Source organism: Gobio gobio (genome assembly GCF_949357685.1).
Source record: "Gobio gobio genome assembly, chromosome: 5".
Lineage (NCBI taxonomy): Eukaryota > Metazoa > Chordata > Actinopteri > Cypriniformes > Gobionidae > Gobio > Gobio gobio.
Genome location: NC_137101.1, coordinates 40,683,632 through 40,699,917, shown reverse-complemented (window position 1 = coordinate 40,699,917; position 16,286 = coordinate 40,683,632). Strand labels below are relative to the sequence as shown.

The 16,286-nt window shown below is 37.6% G+C and overlaps 2 protein-coding genes across 2 annotated transcripts in view; one reads left to right on the top strand and one right to left on the bottom strand.

The window, feature by feature from the left end:
* LOC307126511 (uncharacterized protein) overlaps window positions 1–16,286 on the top strand; it is a 965,522-nt gene that overhangs the window by 206,407 nt on the left and 742,829 nt on the right. The window lies entirely within an intron of this gene.
* Window positions 1,929–15,955, bottom strand: LOC307126687 (uncharacterized protein). The gene is made up of 4 exons (XM_079817330.1): window positions 15,922–15,955; window positions 14,971–15,274; window positions 8,625–10,083; window positions 1,929–2,456 (listed from the first exon to the last, which is right to left on the bottom strand). Exons 2-4 carry the CDS (start codon window positions 15,227–15,229, stop codon window positions 2,246–2,248), a joined length of 1,929 nt encoding a protein of 642 aa, XP_079673456.1. The 5' UTR covers window positions 15,230–15,274; window positions 15,922–15,955; the 3' UTR covers window positions 1,929–2,245.

The following is a 16,286-nucleotide window of genomic DNA, read 5'->3' as shown; positions in this document are numbered from 1 at the left end:
TCTAGTAAAATCCAGACGTAATTCAAAATGTATTTTAAAAAAATGTGCATGCATGAACTCTTTTACTAGAGTGAGAAAATTAATGAAGTAAGAACAATTTAAAACTGTTTTCATATTGATATACACATTTACATTAATGTTCCAGTTTCATTAATGGCGCTATGCACTGAAAGTCATTACTCAGAATTTAAACAAAAATTATATGAATTTAGATAGACATGTGCGACTTTTGATCACTTTTCCTGTGACATGCTGTTTTAATGACAGAAAGAATTAGCTAATTCCAAAAACTCGTCTTTAAACTAAACGGCAGATCTCATGTTATGACAAAATATGTTTTAGCGAGAACGATGATCAGTGACGCACACTTAATTCGATATCACAGACACTGCAGGATTCGGTGGTCGAACGGTCCATTATCCAGCTTGAATATGTCCAATGATAATCTTACTGTACAACCACAGCTGCACGGACACGGAGAGTAAAGACATCTTCACAAAATGATGAAAAATACCACTGTATTTGAAGGATACAACTTGAGGAAAAAATTAAGATTTGCACGTTTCTTTTTTTTTTAAATACTTAGTCAGACGATTGTATTTACGTTGCAATAAATAAGTAGGCCTATCTGTTTAAATTAAAATAGCCTAAACATCCTATATGTTCACATTATCAGCAAAACTGCATGAATTTGAGTTCAAGGGTTTAGAATTAACAAAATATTTTTAATTAAAATAACATTTGGCCCGTGGAAATGAATGAATAAACTTTATTTTAATAAAATATCTGAGAAGTATTTTATATAATTTAGTTTTTCTGGATATTTTGATGTATTTATTCTAAAACATAAAAAAAGATATTGGATGATGATGAGGATTTCAAAACAAGGCATCATGAAGCTTCGAAGCGTTATGAATCAGTGAGTCAAATCATGATTCGGATCGCGTGTCAAACCGCCAAACTGCTGAAATTTGGCGATCCAAACCGCTGAATTGACTCACTGATTCATAACGCTTCGAAGCTTCATGATGCCTTGTTTTGAAATCGTCATCACTATATAAGTCGTTATTTAGGGGTTTTTTGCGCACAAAAACTATTGTCGCCGATTCATAAAGTTATTTTAGAACCACTGTAGTGAAATGGACTTTGTAACGACGTCTTTAGTACCTTTTAAGGGTCTTGACAGTGAACCATGCATTGTGGCAATGGAGGCCCTTCAGAGCCATCAGATTTCAACTAAAATATCTTCATTTCTGTTCCGAAGATGAACGGAGGTCTGACGGGTGTCGAACGACATGAGGGTAAGTAATTAATGACAGAATTTTCATTTTTGGGTGAACTAACCCTTTAAACTACATTAAGTTAAATTTCATTTAATCAGAGCGGTGCGTATGGATTTTAGACACATTGTGTTTGCTCCGTTCATGCAATAAATGTGCGTCCTTGAATAAGCAGGGTTTTACTTCAACTGCTCTGGTATGACCCATTTCAGTATTTATTTTATATAAAATAACCATTACGTTTCCACGCAATGAAAACGTTTTATTTCAACAGTAGTGACCACGATGACTTGGCAGTTGACAATGGCTTGAGCGGTTTGACTCAGAATTATTCCTGTCTCGATAGAGAGCTGTCATCTGCTCATGTGATAGCAGTGGCCGTCCTGAGGAGAGCTCAAACGTGGGCTGCTCAAAAATGTGTCAGTAAGAGCTACGAACGGAGCGCGAGCGCAATCCAGTGAAAGGTGGTAAAGAGTCTCCATTAATTCATGCATGTAGTATAATCTAATGTTTGAAAGACTTTAAAGACACAAACATTTAACAGTTTGATTTAAATTATGTATTATGTTATTAAGTTGCTGGCTGTTTTATTTGCTCACCGAAGAAGAACAAATGTAGACACCAGCAGTAACTCTATCAAGCTGTATTAGTAGGATACATTTTTTATTAGTAAGCAGGTGTTGACATATGACTGTGATATTTAGTGGCATTTGTGTTCAAGAACGTTAACAATATAATAATATTGTTTTCAACCCTCTGAATTTTTGGGCGAACCATTTCTTTAAGTGATGCTGTACTAACAGTAACTACCAAGCAGTAAACATGGAAAAATGTATCTACATCAACTACAGTAATGCATCAAGCAACAATTACAGTAATTACAAACAATTTATTAACAGTCTGTCCTTGTGTGTGTGCGTGTGTGTGTGTGTGTGTGTGTGTGTGTGTGTGTGTGTGTGTGTGTGCTAGTGTCTTAGATTGTCATAAAAGCTGTGGAAGTCTTTTGGTATGACCTCCTTGAGGTCTTGGAGGTGTCTGTATTTCATCTCCTTTATCTTCAGGCTCTCTGTATAGAGTGGAGTGACTGAGGTGGTGTGTTGTAGTTGGTGCTTTGAAAATGGAGTCCAATCAGCCGAGTGCTGGATCTTGAAGTCCATGGTGCCATTAATGTTGTACCTAATAACGTGCAGAAATAATGATTAGAGAGATTTTGAACACGACTATTTACACAGCGTCATTATAGTTTGTATTTTATGTAAACCGTTTTAATATTACATTTAAAGGGCATATTGCAGGTTACATTTTTTTCAAAATGAATATTTAACATTGCATTAAAATGCCATATGAAAAGGTAATGCAGAATTTAAAATGTTTTAAAAAGACATAAGAGCACAAATTTAGTAGATAAAGTGGCCTTTTCGTTGGCGGTTTGTAAAAAAACTAGTGCTAGGAATCGATTAAAATTAAATTAATTAATCAAAAAAAATCTGTAATTAATTGCCAGTATTTAATATTTTTGGAGTTTTTAATATTTTGACATTGTATTAATTTCAGTTACTCTCCAAATTAATGTAGAAACAATTTAAAGACAGCATATTTTAAATATGTGTTGTAATGGCATCTTTTTATGAATGAAGGCCAGTATCAGTGATACTAATGTCTCTATGAAACATTAATTACATTATATTACAGTATAAATGAAAGCTACCAATTTCAACATTTATTAGGCTTTAAAAAACAACTTTTAATTGAAGTGAACTTAAAACAATCTTTACATAAACCCATTATAATAAATGTTATATTTACCTGTGGCCTTCCCTGTTAGACATACACAGAAATGTAAGTTACCAACACCTTTCTTGACTGCATAAATAATAAATTAATATACAGTGAGGAAAATAAGTATTTGAACACCCTGCTATTTTGCAAGTTCTCCCACTTAGAAATCATGGAGGGGTCTGAAATTATCATCGTAGGTGCATGTCCACTATGAGAGACATAATCTAAAAAAAAAAAAAAATCCAGAAATCACAATGTATGATTTTGTAACTATTTATTTGTATGATACAGCTGCAAATAAGTATTTGAACACCTGTCTATCAGCTAGAATTCTGACCCTCAAATAATTGTTTGTCTGCCTTTAAAATGTCCACCTCCACTCCATTTATTCTCCTAAATTAGATGCACCTGTTTGAGGTTGTTAGCTGCATAAAGACACCTGTCCACCCCATACAATCAGTAAGAATCCAACTACTAACATGGCCAAGACCAAAGAGCTGTCCAAAGACACTAGAGACAAAATTGTACACCTCCACAAGGCTGGAAAGGGCTACGGGGAAATTTGCCAAGCAGCTTGGTGAAAAAAGGTCCACTGTTGGAGCAATCATTAGAAAATGGAAGAAGCTAAACATGACTGTCAATCGCCCTCGGACTGGGGCTCCATGCAAGATCTCACCTCGTGGGGTCTCAATGATCCTAAGAAAGGTGAGAAATCAGCCCAGAACTACACAGGAGGAGCTGGTCAATGACCTGAAAAGAGATGGGACCACCATTTCCAAGGTTACTGTTGGTAATACACTAAGACGTCATGGTTTGAAATCATGCATGGCACGGAAGGTTCCCCCTAATTAAACCAGCACATGTCCGTCATAAGTTTGCCAATGACCATTTGGATGATCCAGAGGAGTCATGGGAGAAAGTAATGTGGTCAGATGAGACCAAAATAGAACTTTTCTTACTAATTCCAATAAACGTGTTTGGAGGAAGAAGAATGATGAGTACCATCCCAAGAACACCATCCCTACTGTGAAGCATGGGGGTGGTAGCATCATGCTTTGGGGGTGTTTTTCTGCACATGGGACAGGGCGACTGCACTGTATTAAGGAGAGGATGACCGGGGCCATGTATTGCGAGATTTTGGGGAACAACCTCCTTCCCTCAGTTAGAGCATTGAAAATGGGTCGAGGCTGGGTCTTCCAACATGACAATGACCGAAGCACACAGCCAGGATAAGCAAGGAGTGGCTCTATAAGAAGCATATCAAGGTTCTGGCATGGCCTAGCCAGTCTCCAGACCTAAACCAAATAGAGAATCTTTGGAGGGAGCTCAAACTCTGTGTTTCTCAGCGACAGGCCAGAAACCTGACTGATCTAGAGAAGATCTGTGTGGAGGAGTGGGCCAAAATCCCTCCTGCAGTGTGTGCAAACCTGGTGAAAAACTACAGGAAACGTTTGACCTCTGTAATTGCAAATAAAGGCTACTGTACCAAATATTAACATTGATTTTCTCAGGTGTTCAAATACTCATTTGGAGCTGTATCATACAAATAAATAGTTAAAAAATTAGATTATGTCTCTCACAGTGGACATGCACCTACGATGAAAATTTCAGACCCCTCCATGATTTCTAAGTGGGAGAACTTGCAAAATAGCAGGGTGTTCAAATACTTATTTTCCTCACAGTAGATTAATCATCATTTTTTCTGTTCCCATTGTTCTTTGATGAACATTAAAGTTGTGAACTGGCTTTTTTAATTTTTTTATACTGTCGTCTGAGGTTAACTCATGACGTTTGCGTGGTTTTTACATTCAAAAACATCATAATGAATAAGTAATAGGCTATTTTCTGCCATGGTTTTGAGGCTCTCTGAAGAAACGCTTGATTTTGATGGGCGTACCACACTGAAGACTTTAAAGTAAACGCCCACGGCTAGGATTGGATAAGATTTGCATATTTAATTAGCTTCAGCTCCCCTCAGTCGAATTGTTTTGAAAGCGTCTGAGGAATCGCTCACAGGACTCGCAAAATATCTTTATCAAACAAACACAATGATTCACCTCTCATCCACCCGCGATTGATTTAAAGGTTATTTTTTTATTACTTGGCTCAAGTGAATATAACCGCAAACCGTACACACACACACACACACACACGTGCTCACACGCAAGAAAGGAATTTTATTTCACTATTTAAGATAGCCCGTCGGCAGGCCGGTGATACATTTTGATAGCCCATCTGAAAAACAGTCTGACTAAAAAAAGTCAAGTCGGAGCCCTGGCCCATAACGATACAAGTCCGAGTATGATCACGAATTAAGCAATAACCGTTCAAATAGAGGATTCTCCAGCGTGTGACCGCGTGCTAAGGTATGTAATAAATAGATTTTAAACGATCAAACGAAACATAAAAAACATGTTTTACTCTTTGCCATTGATTTTACGTGAATACATTTCAACATTGATGAATAAAGTATGTACATTAACACAAATGCATACAGTCGCACACTTTTCAAAAAAGTCGCTGAATCAGCACAAAATAAACTCAAAACACAGAATTAATGAATAAAGGATAACATGAAACACAATAACACTATAGTGTCTGTGGTTCGGTCGCCGGCGGGAGACGTGATGGTCACAGATCCGTCAGAGATGCAGCTTGAAGAAAACGTGAACTGTATGGGCCTTATCTTGCACCCCGCGCAATTGACTTTGTACACCGACGCATGTGTCATTCCTATTTTGCACCCGCGCAAAGCGCGCTTTTCCCTCCACAGAAGCACGTCGCTAAACTAGTGAATAAACTTGCGCTACCTGGGCGGTTCAGCGCAAAAAAGGAGGCGTGTTCCGGCGCAAACAATCCCTGGTGCTATTTTGCTGTTGCATTAAATAATTGCGCCACTGACCAGAAAAAACCTAGTCTAAAGTCAGTGGCGCGTTGCGCGTTGTTCATTATGCTATTTAAAGGGCGCATGCTTGACCATAATGTATAGCGTGCACAACGCGCATACACTTTGCTCATGTAATCTACACAGATGCAACAGTTATTTTTGCAAATCATAAATTGTTACACTAAAAAATATTAACACATGAGATGACGGAAATCATTGTGGTGTGCCACGATTCACGAAGATGTGAAAAAATAGGCATAAATCTAGCTTACAAATTATTCAGGCTAATTGTAGTCTAATAATTAAGGAGACCTGTTTGCCCAATAGTGGCAACTTCTGGCAAGACATATATGTATATAAGGACATCTAACAAATTGGTTTGTCCGTCAAGAACCAGGAAAAAAAATCGGTGAGGGTGGACGCAGCGATGTCCTCTGCTGGCGTCAGTAGAGGCAGATCCACCTCCCGTTACACGGCGTGCCTGATTGATGCTGGCAAGCTTGGACTTTCCCCGTCTTCTGATGTCATTGTAGCGCTTGCGGCACTGGTGCGACGTCCTGGGGATGCCAGCTGATGAAACAATTGTGGCTATTTCCTCCCACGCCTGTTTAACCGACGCTATTTTTGGGTGGGTTTCTCCCATCCCCATACAACACAACTTCTCTGTCTTTTACTGCTCTTACAAGCACATCAGTCTCCTCGGCTGTGAACCGCTCCTGGCGTGCGCCTGGTAAATACGCCATAATAATAGCAATCCATAATGGAACTTGCGCACCTGCTTTTACAGGGAATGTTGGATGACGCTCTGATTGGTTTATTCACGTTACGCCCAAACCACACCTATGAACAATGAAGCTACTTCAGACCAACCCATTTTAGATTTGCGCCGGGCGCAAGAGCCATTTATCCCGCCGGGAAAATAGCAACAGCGCCGAGACCCGCCCACAAAGTTACTTGCGCTTCGCGCTTTGACACTTGCGTTTCAGATCGTTAAAATAGGGCCCTATGTCTTGTTTTTTAAACATTTGCTAACTACCAAATCAGTCGTGATGAGAAACCACTAATGTTTTATCACGTAACATTTAGTGTGGACTTATGCCTGATCAAAGCTTATTAGTTTCTGTTATTGGTAAATATCAATACTACTAGATGACCAATATGAGCTTTGCTATTGCCTAATACTTGATAAAAATCTGTACAGTATTGTGATCTGATCTGAGTGTTCATATCGTTAGCTAACGTGTATATATCATTAGCTAACACTGGTCTCTCACCGAGACACCTGCTCTGTTCTCCTCAGACAACAACTCAATTTATCTCCTCTAATCGTTGATCTGTCTAATCCTGGCCTGTCCCTAATTGTGCGTCATAATTCAGGGCTTGCAAAATCGCTCGCCCGACATTTTGATCATGCTGATTTGAGAAGTTTAGCTGATCGCACACTTAATGCTGAGCAGCGCAGAAGCTGTGCGTATGGAGAGCGGGAGCAGCGCACGCCCGTTGTGCTTTCACACCGCTGCGATAAAATAAGCGCTACTAACGCGTGCGTGTTTTAGCGATGCGTGGTTCTATATCCACTGATCGGGCAGGCCAAGTACTACAAAATAAATGACATTCAAATTAATTGCAATGAGAGATAAACCATTATTGTGTTTGTTTGGTAAAGACACAACTCTCATTTCATGGTAAAATACAACAAACGTGCATTACTTTTTTACTTCCATTTTCAACTCTTCAGAGAAAACCAATCATGAAAACATACACCTAGAACACTCCTAGAATCCTAGTGCTCATTATATAAAACACAAAGGAGTTATTTAAAAAAATATTAAATATTGGGTAACACTTTACAATAAGGTTCATTAGTTAACATTAGTCAACTACATTAGTTAACATGAACTAATAATTAACTGCACTTATAAAGCATTTATTATTCTTTGTTAATTTCATCATTTACTAATGCATTATTAAAATCTTGTTAACATTAGTTAATGCACTGTGAACTAACATGAACATGTAATTTTGCCAAAGAACTTACTACTTTACATTGTGTGTGTGAGAAAATATAAAGAGGTGCATGGATTTACACCAGTATTTCAGTTCTGCTGATCCAAACAAGACAGGTCAGGATAGAAATTTATAGAAATTTCCGTTCAGTTAGAACCAAATACATGTGTTTTTGATTGATATTTCGACTCCAGTTTCTACATAAAAATTGTCTTTTTTATTTGGGCTAGTTAAATTCTTCTCGCGCTACTAAAATCTCAAGAGTGCCTGCCTGAAGGGCTACCAGGCATTTTGAAATTTTGCGAGCCCTGTAATTGTATGGCTGTGGTCTTCCATATATGAGTATTAATAAACATTTTATAATTTCCTCAGCGTCCGAACTGTCATTGTGATCCATTGTTTTATTGTTGAAAATCACGGCACTCCCTCCCATTATGTCACTTCCGGTTTTGGCATTTTTAGATGCGGAAGTAAAATTCTCTCACAAAAACGACTCCAAAAGCCTTAGTAGCGTATTTATAAGTATATTTTAAAGAAAATCTAGTTCCTACTTAATTTTTCTATATATTGACTCTGGGGTCTCTAACCTGCAATATGCCCTTTAACAGCAAACAAATGCAACATCATGACTTGGGCTGGTGAGAGAGACATGATTTTAGTTTGATAGTTACCTGATGGCTCTGATATCATGGACAGGTGGGTCACCGAGTTTGATCCCTGGGTGGATAGACTCACAGAGGCTCAGTTTGGTGAAGTCTTGGAAGAAGTTATGGTCCACATATTTGACCTCATACGGGTTGGGCTTGGACCGTGCGGTCTTCATCAGGGCAACATATTGAGCTGGGACATAGATTTCCTGGTTTCTCAGACGTCTCTCGATGACACTGTGCACTGAGTCACATTCCATCTGTGTATGCCCCTTCTCCAGGAACTTCTGAATGACTACCTTCTTCTCCTCTGTGGAAAACTTCAGAAGAGCATTGTCAACCACAGAATTGTGGTTTTGGTACCCACAACCATCACTCCATAAAATGTACTTCTCATGCTCCTTATGTTTAGAGAGGAAATCGATGACACAGGATGCAAACTCACTGGCAGACAGAGCTCCCTCACCTTCATGCCAGACATAGCAAGTGGTGTTGCGTGTAGACATGTCATAAATGGTAAAGTTGTGGACAGTGAGTTTTGTCTTATAGTAAATAGCTGACACGTTCAATCTGGGGCAGAGGAGGGCTTGCAGATCCAGGCAGACTACCATGATTTTGTCACTCGCATCATTTTTGTCCTGCGCTTTTGCCGTATCGGCCTCCTCCTTTTTAAGAAAGTGGACCTGCCACTCATTATCTGGCAAGTTACCAGCCTTGAAGGAGTAGCAGGTGTTACACTGGTCCTTCTTTGGCTGGTAAAGACTCAGGTTCTGCTGCCTAAATTCTTCTGAGAATATCTGCCTTGAGAAGGGTCTCAGCATCTTTTCCTCAGCAACATGATGGTAGACTTTATACAGGTCCATCATGGACTGAAAGACAGGCTCCAGGTACAGTTTTGATGTTGACGACCTACAGAAGCGGGAAGGCACCTTAGGAAGATCCTGTAGAAAACTCTTCATAAACTCATGAGCCTCATGTCTGTGGCATGATGCTGCATTCTTCTGTGTATTTCCTGTTTCTTGCACCCAGTTAAGGGCAGACCATGCCCCTATTCCAAGCGTTGCCAAAAACAAACTCTTGCACACCCTCCTTCTCTGTCCATAAATTTCTAAAAAGAAAATAAGAGTAGATGACCTTCTTGAATTTTCAGACCCCCTTCTCCTCTTTACAGGGATGATGTCTACCAAGCCACGCACATACATTTTTTTTTCTTCCCAGTTCATGTTTTCCCAAAAACGTTTAAAAATGTTCCCCCTGTCTGCTTCCCCAATTGTACTGCAGTGAAGCTTGGAGGATTTCACACATGCAGCTGACTGGCATCTTGGTCCCATCACTCGGGGCTCCATGTTAACCTCTTCATTCCTGCTCATCCCAACATAGGGTTGTCCCATCATTCTTCTCCTTTTCTGCACACACTTCCAATTACTTATATCCTTCCTCTTTCTTCCTCCATCTGTACCATCCTCAGTGCCATCATAGGAATCTAAAAAAATACAACAAAAACATTAGTATGCATGTATATGTGTACTACTGCTGCGAAATGTGCCCATCTATCCATTCAACACTAATTACCAGTGAAATATCAATTCCTATAAAACCCCTGAACCATTCACACATTGTTCACTGCACCTAGTTCCATTTCAAATGTCTCTCTCGCTATACACTCTCCAGTATCATTAACTCATTCTCTTACTCTGAGCTGGGATAACCTCCCCCTCTTTTCCTTCTTTCTCTCTGTTGCTTTCTCCATCTGCACTTACTTTTAGTGTCTATAATTGGAATGAACTTTCTTGCCTCCTCATATAACATGCTGATCATCGCTCACATTTCCTCCATGGACATTGCTAATGTATAATAAAAATGGCAGTCATTTAAGCTTAGTTTGCCTAAATAGGTTACAGTAACATCACCCTTTCACACGTAAGATTAAAATATTCTAGCTGATCCTCCCAGCGGGAATTTAAGGCGACTGTTATTTTAGAACGTATCAATTTATTAACTCCATGGCAATGCATCATGCTTATCATGCGACACCGCAGCAACAATAGCATTGTATGACAGAAGTAACACTTATTTAGTTTTTTTTCCTTTTATTATTCAAAATATTCATAAATCATATATAAATCGGTTAGAATGAATGATTCAAATATTTCAATTGTTTCATTACCGGATGAAATGTTTTGAACAAATCTCTTGAATGAATGATTCAATGACAAATATATTTTTTAACAGTCACTTGTCGCCACATGGTGGTGTAACAATGTAACTGATATTATTTGAAGCTCAATGTTACTTTCAAAAGGTGATTACTATATTTATTTTGATCGCTACTGTAGACATCAGTGTTTATATCTGAACTATAAACTTTTATCCAAGTACTTTTGTGATTGCGTGGGTGTTTGAATTGAGAACTTTCACACACAATTAACAGATAAACCGCACGCTCCTATTTCAGTGTTGTTAAGTTGTGGATATTTTCAGCAAACAGTTTGCTTCATACATTCAGCATTAAAAAGGGAAACATTTGTATATGCATTTTAAATAGATTATGTTCTTCGTCCATGCAAGAAAAGCATGTCCCTGAATGAACAACATTGGCCAGTATTATGATTTAAAATCAGTCAGATCTAGAAACGCATCCTCATATTTACAGGTAAAGCGTCATATTACGGGTAGACTACTTTCTTTCACTTAATTTCTTGTCACATCTCTCGCCTACACTAGTCTCCTCAGCTAACTATTCCATCTATAAATCACATGAGAGTTAAGTTTGTAACCACCTAGGGCTAATTCTAAAACATATTTACCTTAGAAGAAAGATCACAGCTTACCTTAGGCGCGCTGTTGTTCATGGCACTTTTTAAAATGGGGACGAGTTACAAGGCTTTGCTGACAGCTTGAGGATCCAATGCAGTTACGCGGTTTAGTCACAAGCGCACTTTAATACTTTTCATTGGTCAAATAATTGTAAAACCCACAGACAGACGTAAAGGGTGACTAATAGTAATGATTTATGAAAAATACTAAAAATGACAAATCATAGAGATATGAGGTTTTCGCCTGACAGCAATTTTGTTGACTTGTGTACTTTATCCCAAATGTTTCCAAAAATGTTTAAACCCAGAGAAATCTGCTATTTTAACTAGAGGAATGGCCCATGTTACTGTGTCGCCTGTCAATGACGTCATATACACGTTACCTTAAATTTTACTTCCATAGAAAACATGGAAACACCAAAGACGCTTTAATAGGCCTATATAATGCGTTTATTAGACAGGTGAGCAACTTTTATAGACAGAAAACTAATAATTGCTGTATAGCGCAACATGGTTAGTCTTATTGTTTGAATCTCGTTTTTTGTTTAACCGCAAGTATAACATGTTTGTACCATTTTTTTTTATTTAACCAGAAAAGACTCTGAGATGAATAATCTATTTTACAGGAGTGTCCTGGCCAAAATGGGCAGCCATACATCAGTTTCATCACAAAATATTACAACACAAAACGGCCTAAAAACCACTTAAAACAGTTGCATATCGTTGAATCGGTATCCATTTGTCGAATAACTGTTTTAAAATTATCAAAAGACAGCAAATTTTGTAATTTCAATTTCGATTGCAGAAGATTCCAGTCATGGCTCAGAGACAACACTATTTTGTCACCCGGATAACATAGCCAAATCATAAAGAGCTTTATCTGTAACAACAGTAATACAGCATTTTCTCTGCCATACAATGTTTTAAAATGAATTGCATGCCATTTAGCAACACAAGTCATCCAGCTTTCATTAATATGATCTAAATCGATCTAGTTTACTGCAATGTGCACAAGTGTCTCATATGGCGCTTTTTCATTGCATGGTACAGTTCGGTACGGCTCACTTTTTGGGGCTTTTCCACTGCATGGTGCGGTTCGATATGGCTGCCAAAATAGTACCACCTTGGTTGAGGTTCCTATCGTGCCGTACCGATACTAAAAAGTGACGTGTAAACACTGCCTCTACCAATATATGCTTTTGTGATAGTGATATAGCGATTGAGACCCTAAAGACATTGCTAAATACAAGATTAGTTTACCCTTGTGCGCTGCGAGCAAATCAAAGATGTTGCCATGTGCGCTGTTGTACGAGTGCCTACTCTCTTTGCTGCCATCAGCCTCCTTCAATAAGCTTCTTCGTCTTGTAGTTAAAAACATCCATATGCAGAGAAGTAGAGGTGGCACAATTACAACAATCATTCTATAATCCCACTAGGGCTGTCAAAAAAAAATTTGAATTTCGAATATTCGTCGAATTTACAAAAAAAAAGCACATTCGAATGCAAAAACTGTACATGAGCAGTTTTTACGAATGCAAAAACCGATCACTACTATTAATGGCTGTATCAATATTACCATTATAATTATTATTATTATTTAATTTTTTTGTCCTCTTCCTGATCCTTTAATCTCCCCCTCATTCCGGATGAAATGAGTATATTTGTTAATATGTTTATCATTACTACTACTACTGCTAATACTATTATTACTATTTATCATTTCTTATTAATTTGATTCACCATTATTATTATTACTATTATTATTATTATTATTAATATTGCTATTACTTTTGCTGTTGTCACCTTCCTCATAACCCATTTTCCATTTCCATTTTTTTTTTTGGGATACCATTTCTATCTTCATCATAAATGACATTATTTTTGTCATTTAAAATTAGTATTATTTATTTTCTTTTTTTTTCTTTTTCTGGTTATGTCTGTTGTACTTTCCTACATGCTCCTTTATTCAAATATTTTTCCATCCCCACACCCAATTACACTCACAGTTACACACACACACACACACACACACACACACACACACACACACACACACACACACACACACACACACACACACACACACACACACACACACACACACACACACACACACACACACACATATATATCCAAATCTGACCATAATGTATGTTTTGTTGGTCTATGTAATTTTCATCTAATTTCTCATTTGTAAATATTGTACTTGTCTGTTTGCATAATAATAAATAAATAAAAATATTCATGACAACGATTGATTTCCTCTGACAGGTGCTTCAAACAGTGAAATTGCATACAATAAGTGAGAGATGCATTAAAGGGTCACTTCAGAGATTTAGCATTAGGCTTTGTATCAATAGAAACCCGGAAGTATATTAAAATTATGGTACTTTCCCCCCTCATATCCCCCTGAGATGAGAGAATTATGCATTTTATTTCTGGAAAAATTCCTCCGATGATGCAAATATCATAATTTTGCGTCATCTGAGGATTTTTTGGCCAGAGGCTAAAACTACAGCCACTAGATGGAGCTGTTCCGCATGTTATCAACCCGTCCATAGGGGAGAGATTCTCACCCACAGAATGTAAGACACAGACGGCCGCACGGACATTCATAATAAAAGAGCGCGATGCAGAGTAAAGTGAGTGTTTCAACTCTTCAATTAATTCCTGTGATAGTTTAGCTTCCATATGCGATCAGGAAACGTGCCAGACTGGCGCTTAACGTTACCTCAGCTCTGCTCAGCTCTTCGTGATGAATGAAATCTGACACTGCTGCGTCTGTGACGTGACTTTCGTTCGGCTCACTCACACTTTATTGAAAAGACACGTTCAGTTTTTAATTGTAGTGTTTATTCTCTAACTGGACGAAATTATTGTATTACTATGAAGATCAAAACGATGGTGTACGGAGTGGCCTCTAGGGCAGCGACGCAAGTGCATTCTGGGAGTTGTTGTCTTACATCCACATGAGACAAAAATACATTTTCTGTCTTTTCTCAGTCTAGAGGGCACCAAATTAAAAAATAATTTCACATTTCTACTGCATAAATGACCCAGTTTAAATACAAAGCTTAATGCTAAATCACTGAAGTTACCCTTTAACTGATCAAAAACTTTTTTTTGCTTTGCAAGAGTTTCTGAATTGGACATGTTCTATTCAATAGATCCTGACTCCTGACACAAACGCGATTCATGCACACTGTGAGTAACTGGTCTTTAAAGCCCTTTAATTGATCAAACAGCTTATAAAAAATCCACAAAATAAGCCTCAAAATGTAATTAAATTACAGCTGTCACTGCAGGTTATGCATGTATTTGTGTAATTTATGGTGAGCTTACATGTTGTTGCATGTATTGGTAATTGATTTGATACTTTAAATGAGAGTGAAATAAAACTGAAGGGACTGCTGCTGAAATTTGGTTGAAAGATGACCCTTTAAGAACATTGTGCATATGATAAAATAGTATGACATTCTATCATTCATTTCTACAGAGATGGACATTTGAATAAGGATCAAATGACTGAGTTCAGCTTTGAGAATGAAACTAACCTGTTTGTGTCTCAGTATCTTCCTCTTTTACTCTGAATGTTTCTTCAATCCTCATGTCTTCGCTCTCCTCTTTAATAAACGCCACCTTTGATTGTTCCTCAGTTTCTTCTTGTTTAACTCCGGATGTTTCTTCAATCTTCATGTATTCACTATCTTCTTTAATAAACGCCATCTTTGTTTGTTCCTCAATATCTTCTTGTTTCACTTTAAATACTTCAACAATCTTCATGTCTTCACTCTCTTCTTTAATAAACGCCATCTTTAGTGTGTCACATGGATCTCAGTCGCTTCACCAGGAGTTTTTCTGTTTGGACAATAGGTTAAGATTATGCTGAGAATAATTAACAGAAAGAAAAAATAATCCAAACTACTAAATATATGGGTGCGTCTCAATCAGCTCCCTAGTTCATTAGTCAGCACACTGGTAAGAGTCAGTCAGAGTGATTAGTCAAACAAAAATAATAATAAAGGAACAAAATATATAACGTTAGTACCTTCTTTACAATTGGTATATTACACTTTAAAGAAAACATTTGGAGTTCCGTTTATTAAAGTTGTCATTACGCATGCTTGTGTGTTGTGTTTGTTTTCTAGTTGCATTTACACTGTTTTGACCAGCATGTGTCGTCAGCGTGCGGCGATTCGAATCACTGAATCATTATTTTATCATTGATTTCAAAAAGCTCCGTTTCTTCACCACTATTTGCCAGTGACTGAATTCGTGTTTATGATGTATTCATTCACTATATGGGGCGAAATGAAGCGCACCTTTTCTGTAATTCATTTGGGGATGCGCTTTACTCACAATAAATAAAGTTTATTAACGTAAAATAAAGCATTATAATGTTACATTCAATAATGAATAATCGTATTGCATAATGTATAAAAACTACGATTTTGAATAAACGTTCTGCGTTGATTTAAACAACTTAAATGCTTAAAAACACTAACCTTTCTTCAGTCGAATCACAACAGACGCAGAAGCGCGGCGCAGGCTTATGACGTCATATATCCAGACCAAAATAAAAGTCCTGTTCACATGCTACTGTGTCTAAAATCACAAAAGTGCATAGAAATTTACACCGACTAATATATATATATATATACATATACATATACATATATATATACATACATACATACATACATATATATACAGATGTCAGTGGAAAGTACATTTACACTGGTTGTCCAATTATGTGCTGACAATATTAATCATATTATACCAATCCTCTCATGTGGCCTCATGAGATAGTAAAGTGTCCATTGAATACAAACTTCTGAATCTGGGTGGAAGTAGTAGGTCACCCAGGGTT

Excerpts from the sequence above, each read along its gene's own strand:
- LOC307126687 (XM_079817330.1), bottom strand. The coding sequence starts at position 15,229 with ATGGCGTTTATTAAAGAAGAGAGTGAAGACATGAAGATTGTTGAAGTA. Across the intron at positions 10,084-14,970 it reads AGATACTGAGACACAAACAG|ATTCCTATGATGGCACTGAG; the intron begins GTTAGTTTCATT and ends GTATTTTTTTAG. Across the intron at positions 2,457-8,624 it reads CATGATATCAGAGCCATCAG|GTACAACATTAATGGCACCA; the intron begins GTAACTATCAAA and ends GCACGTTATTAG.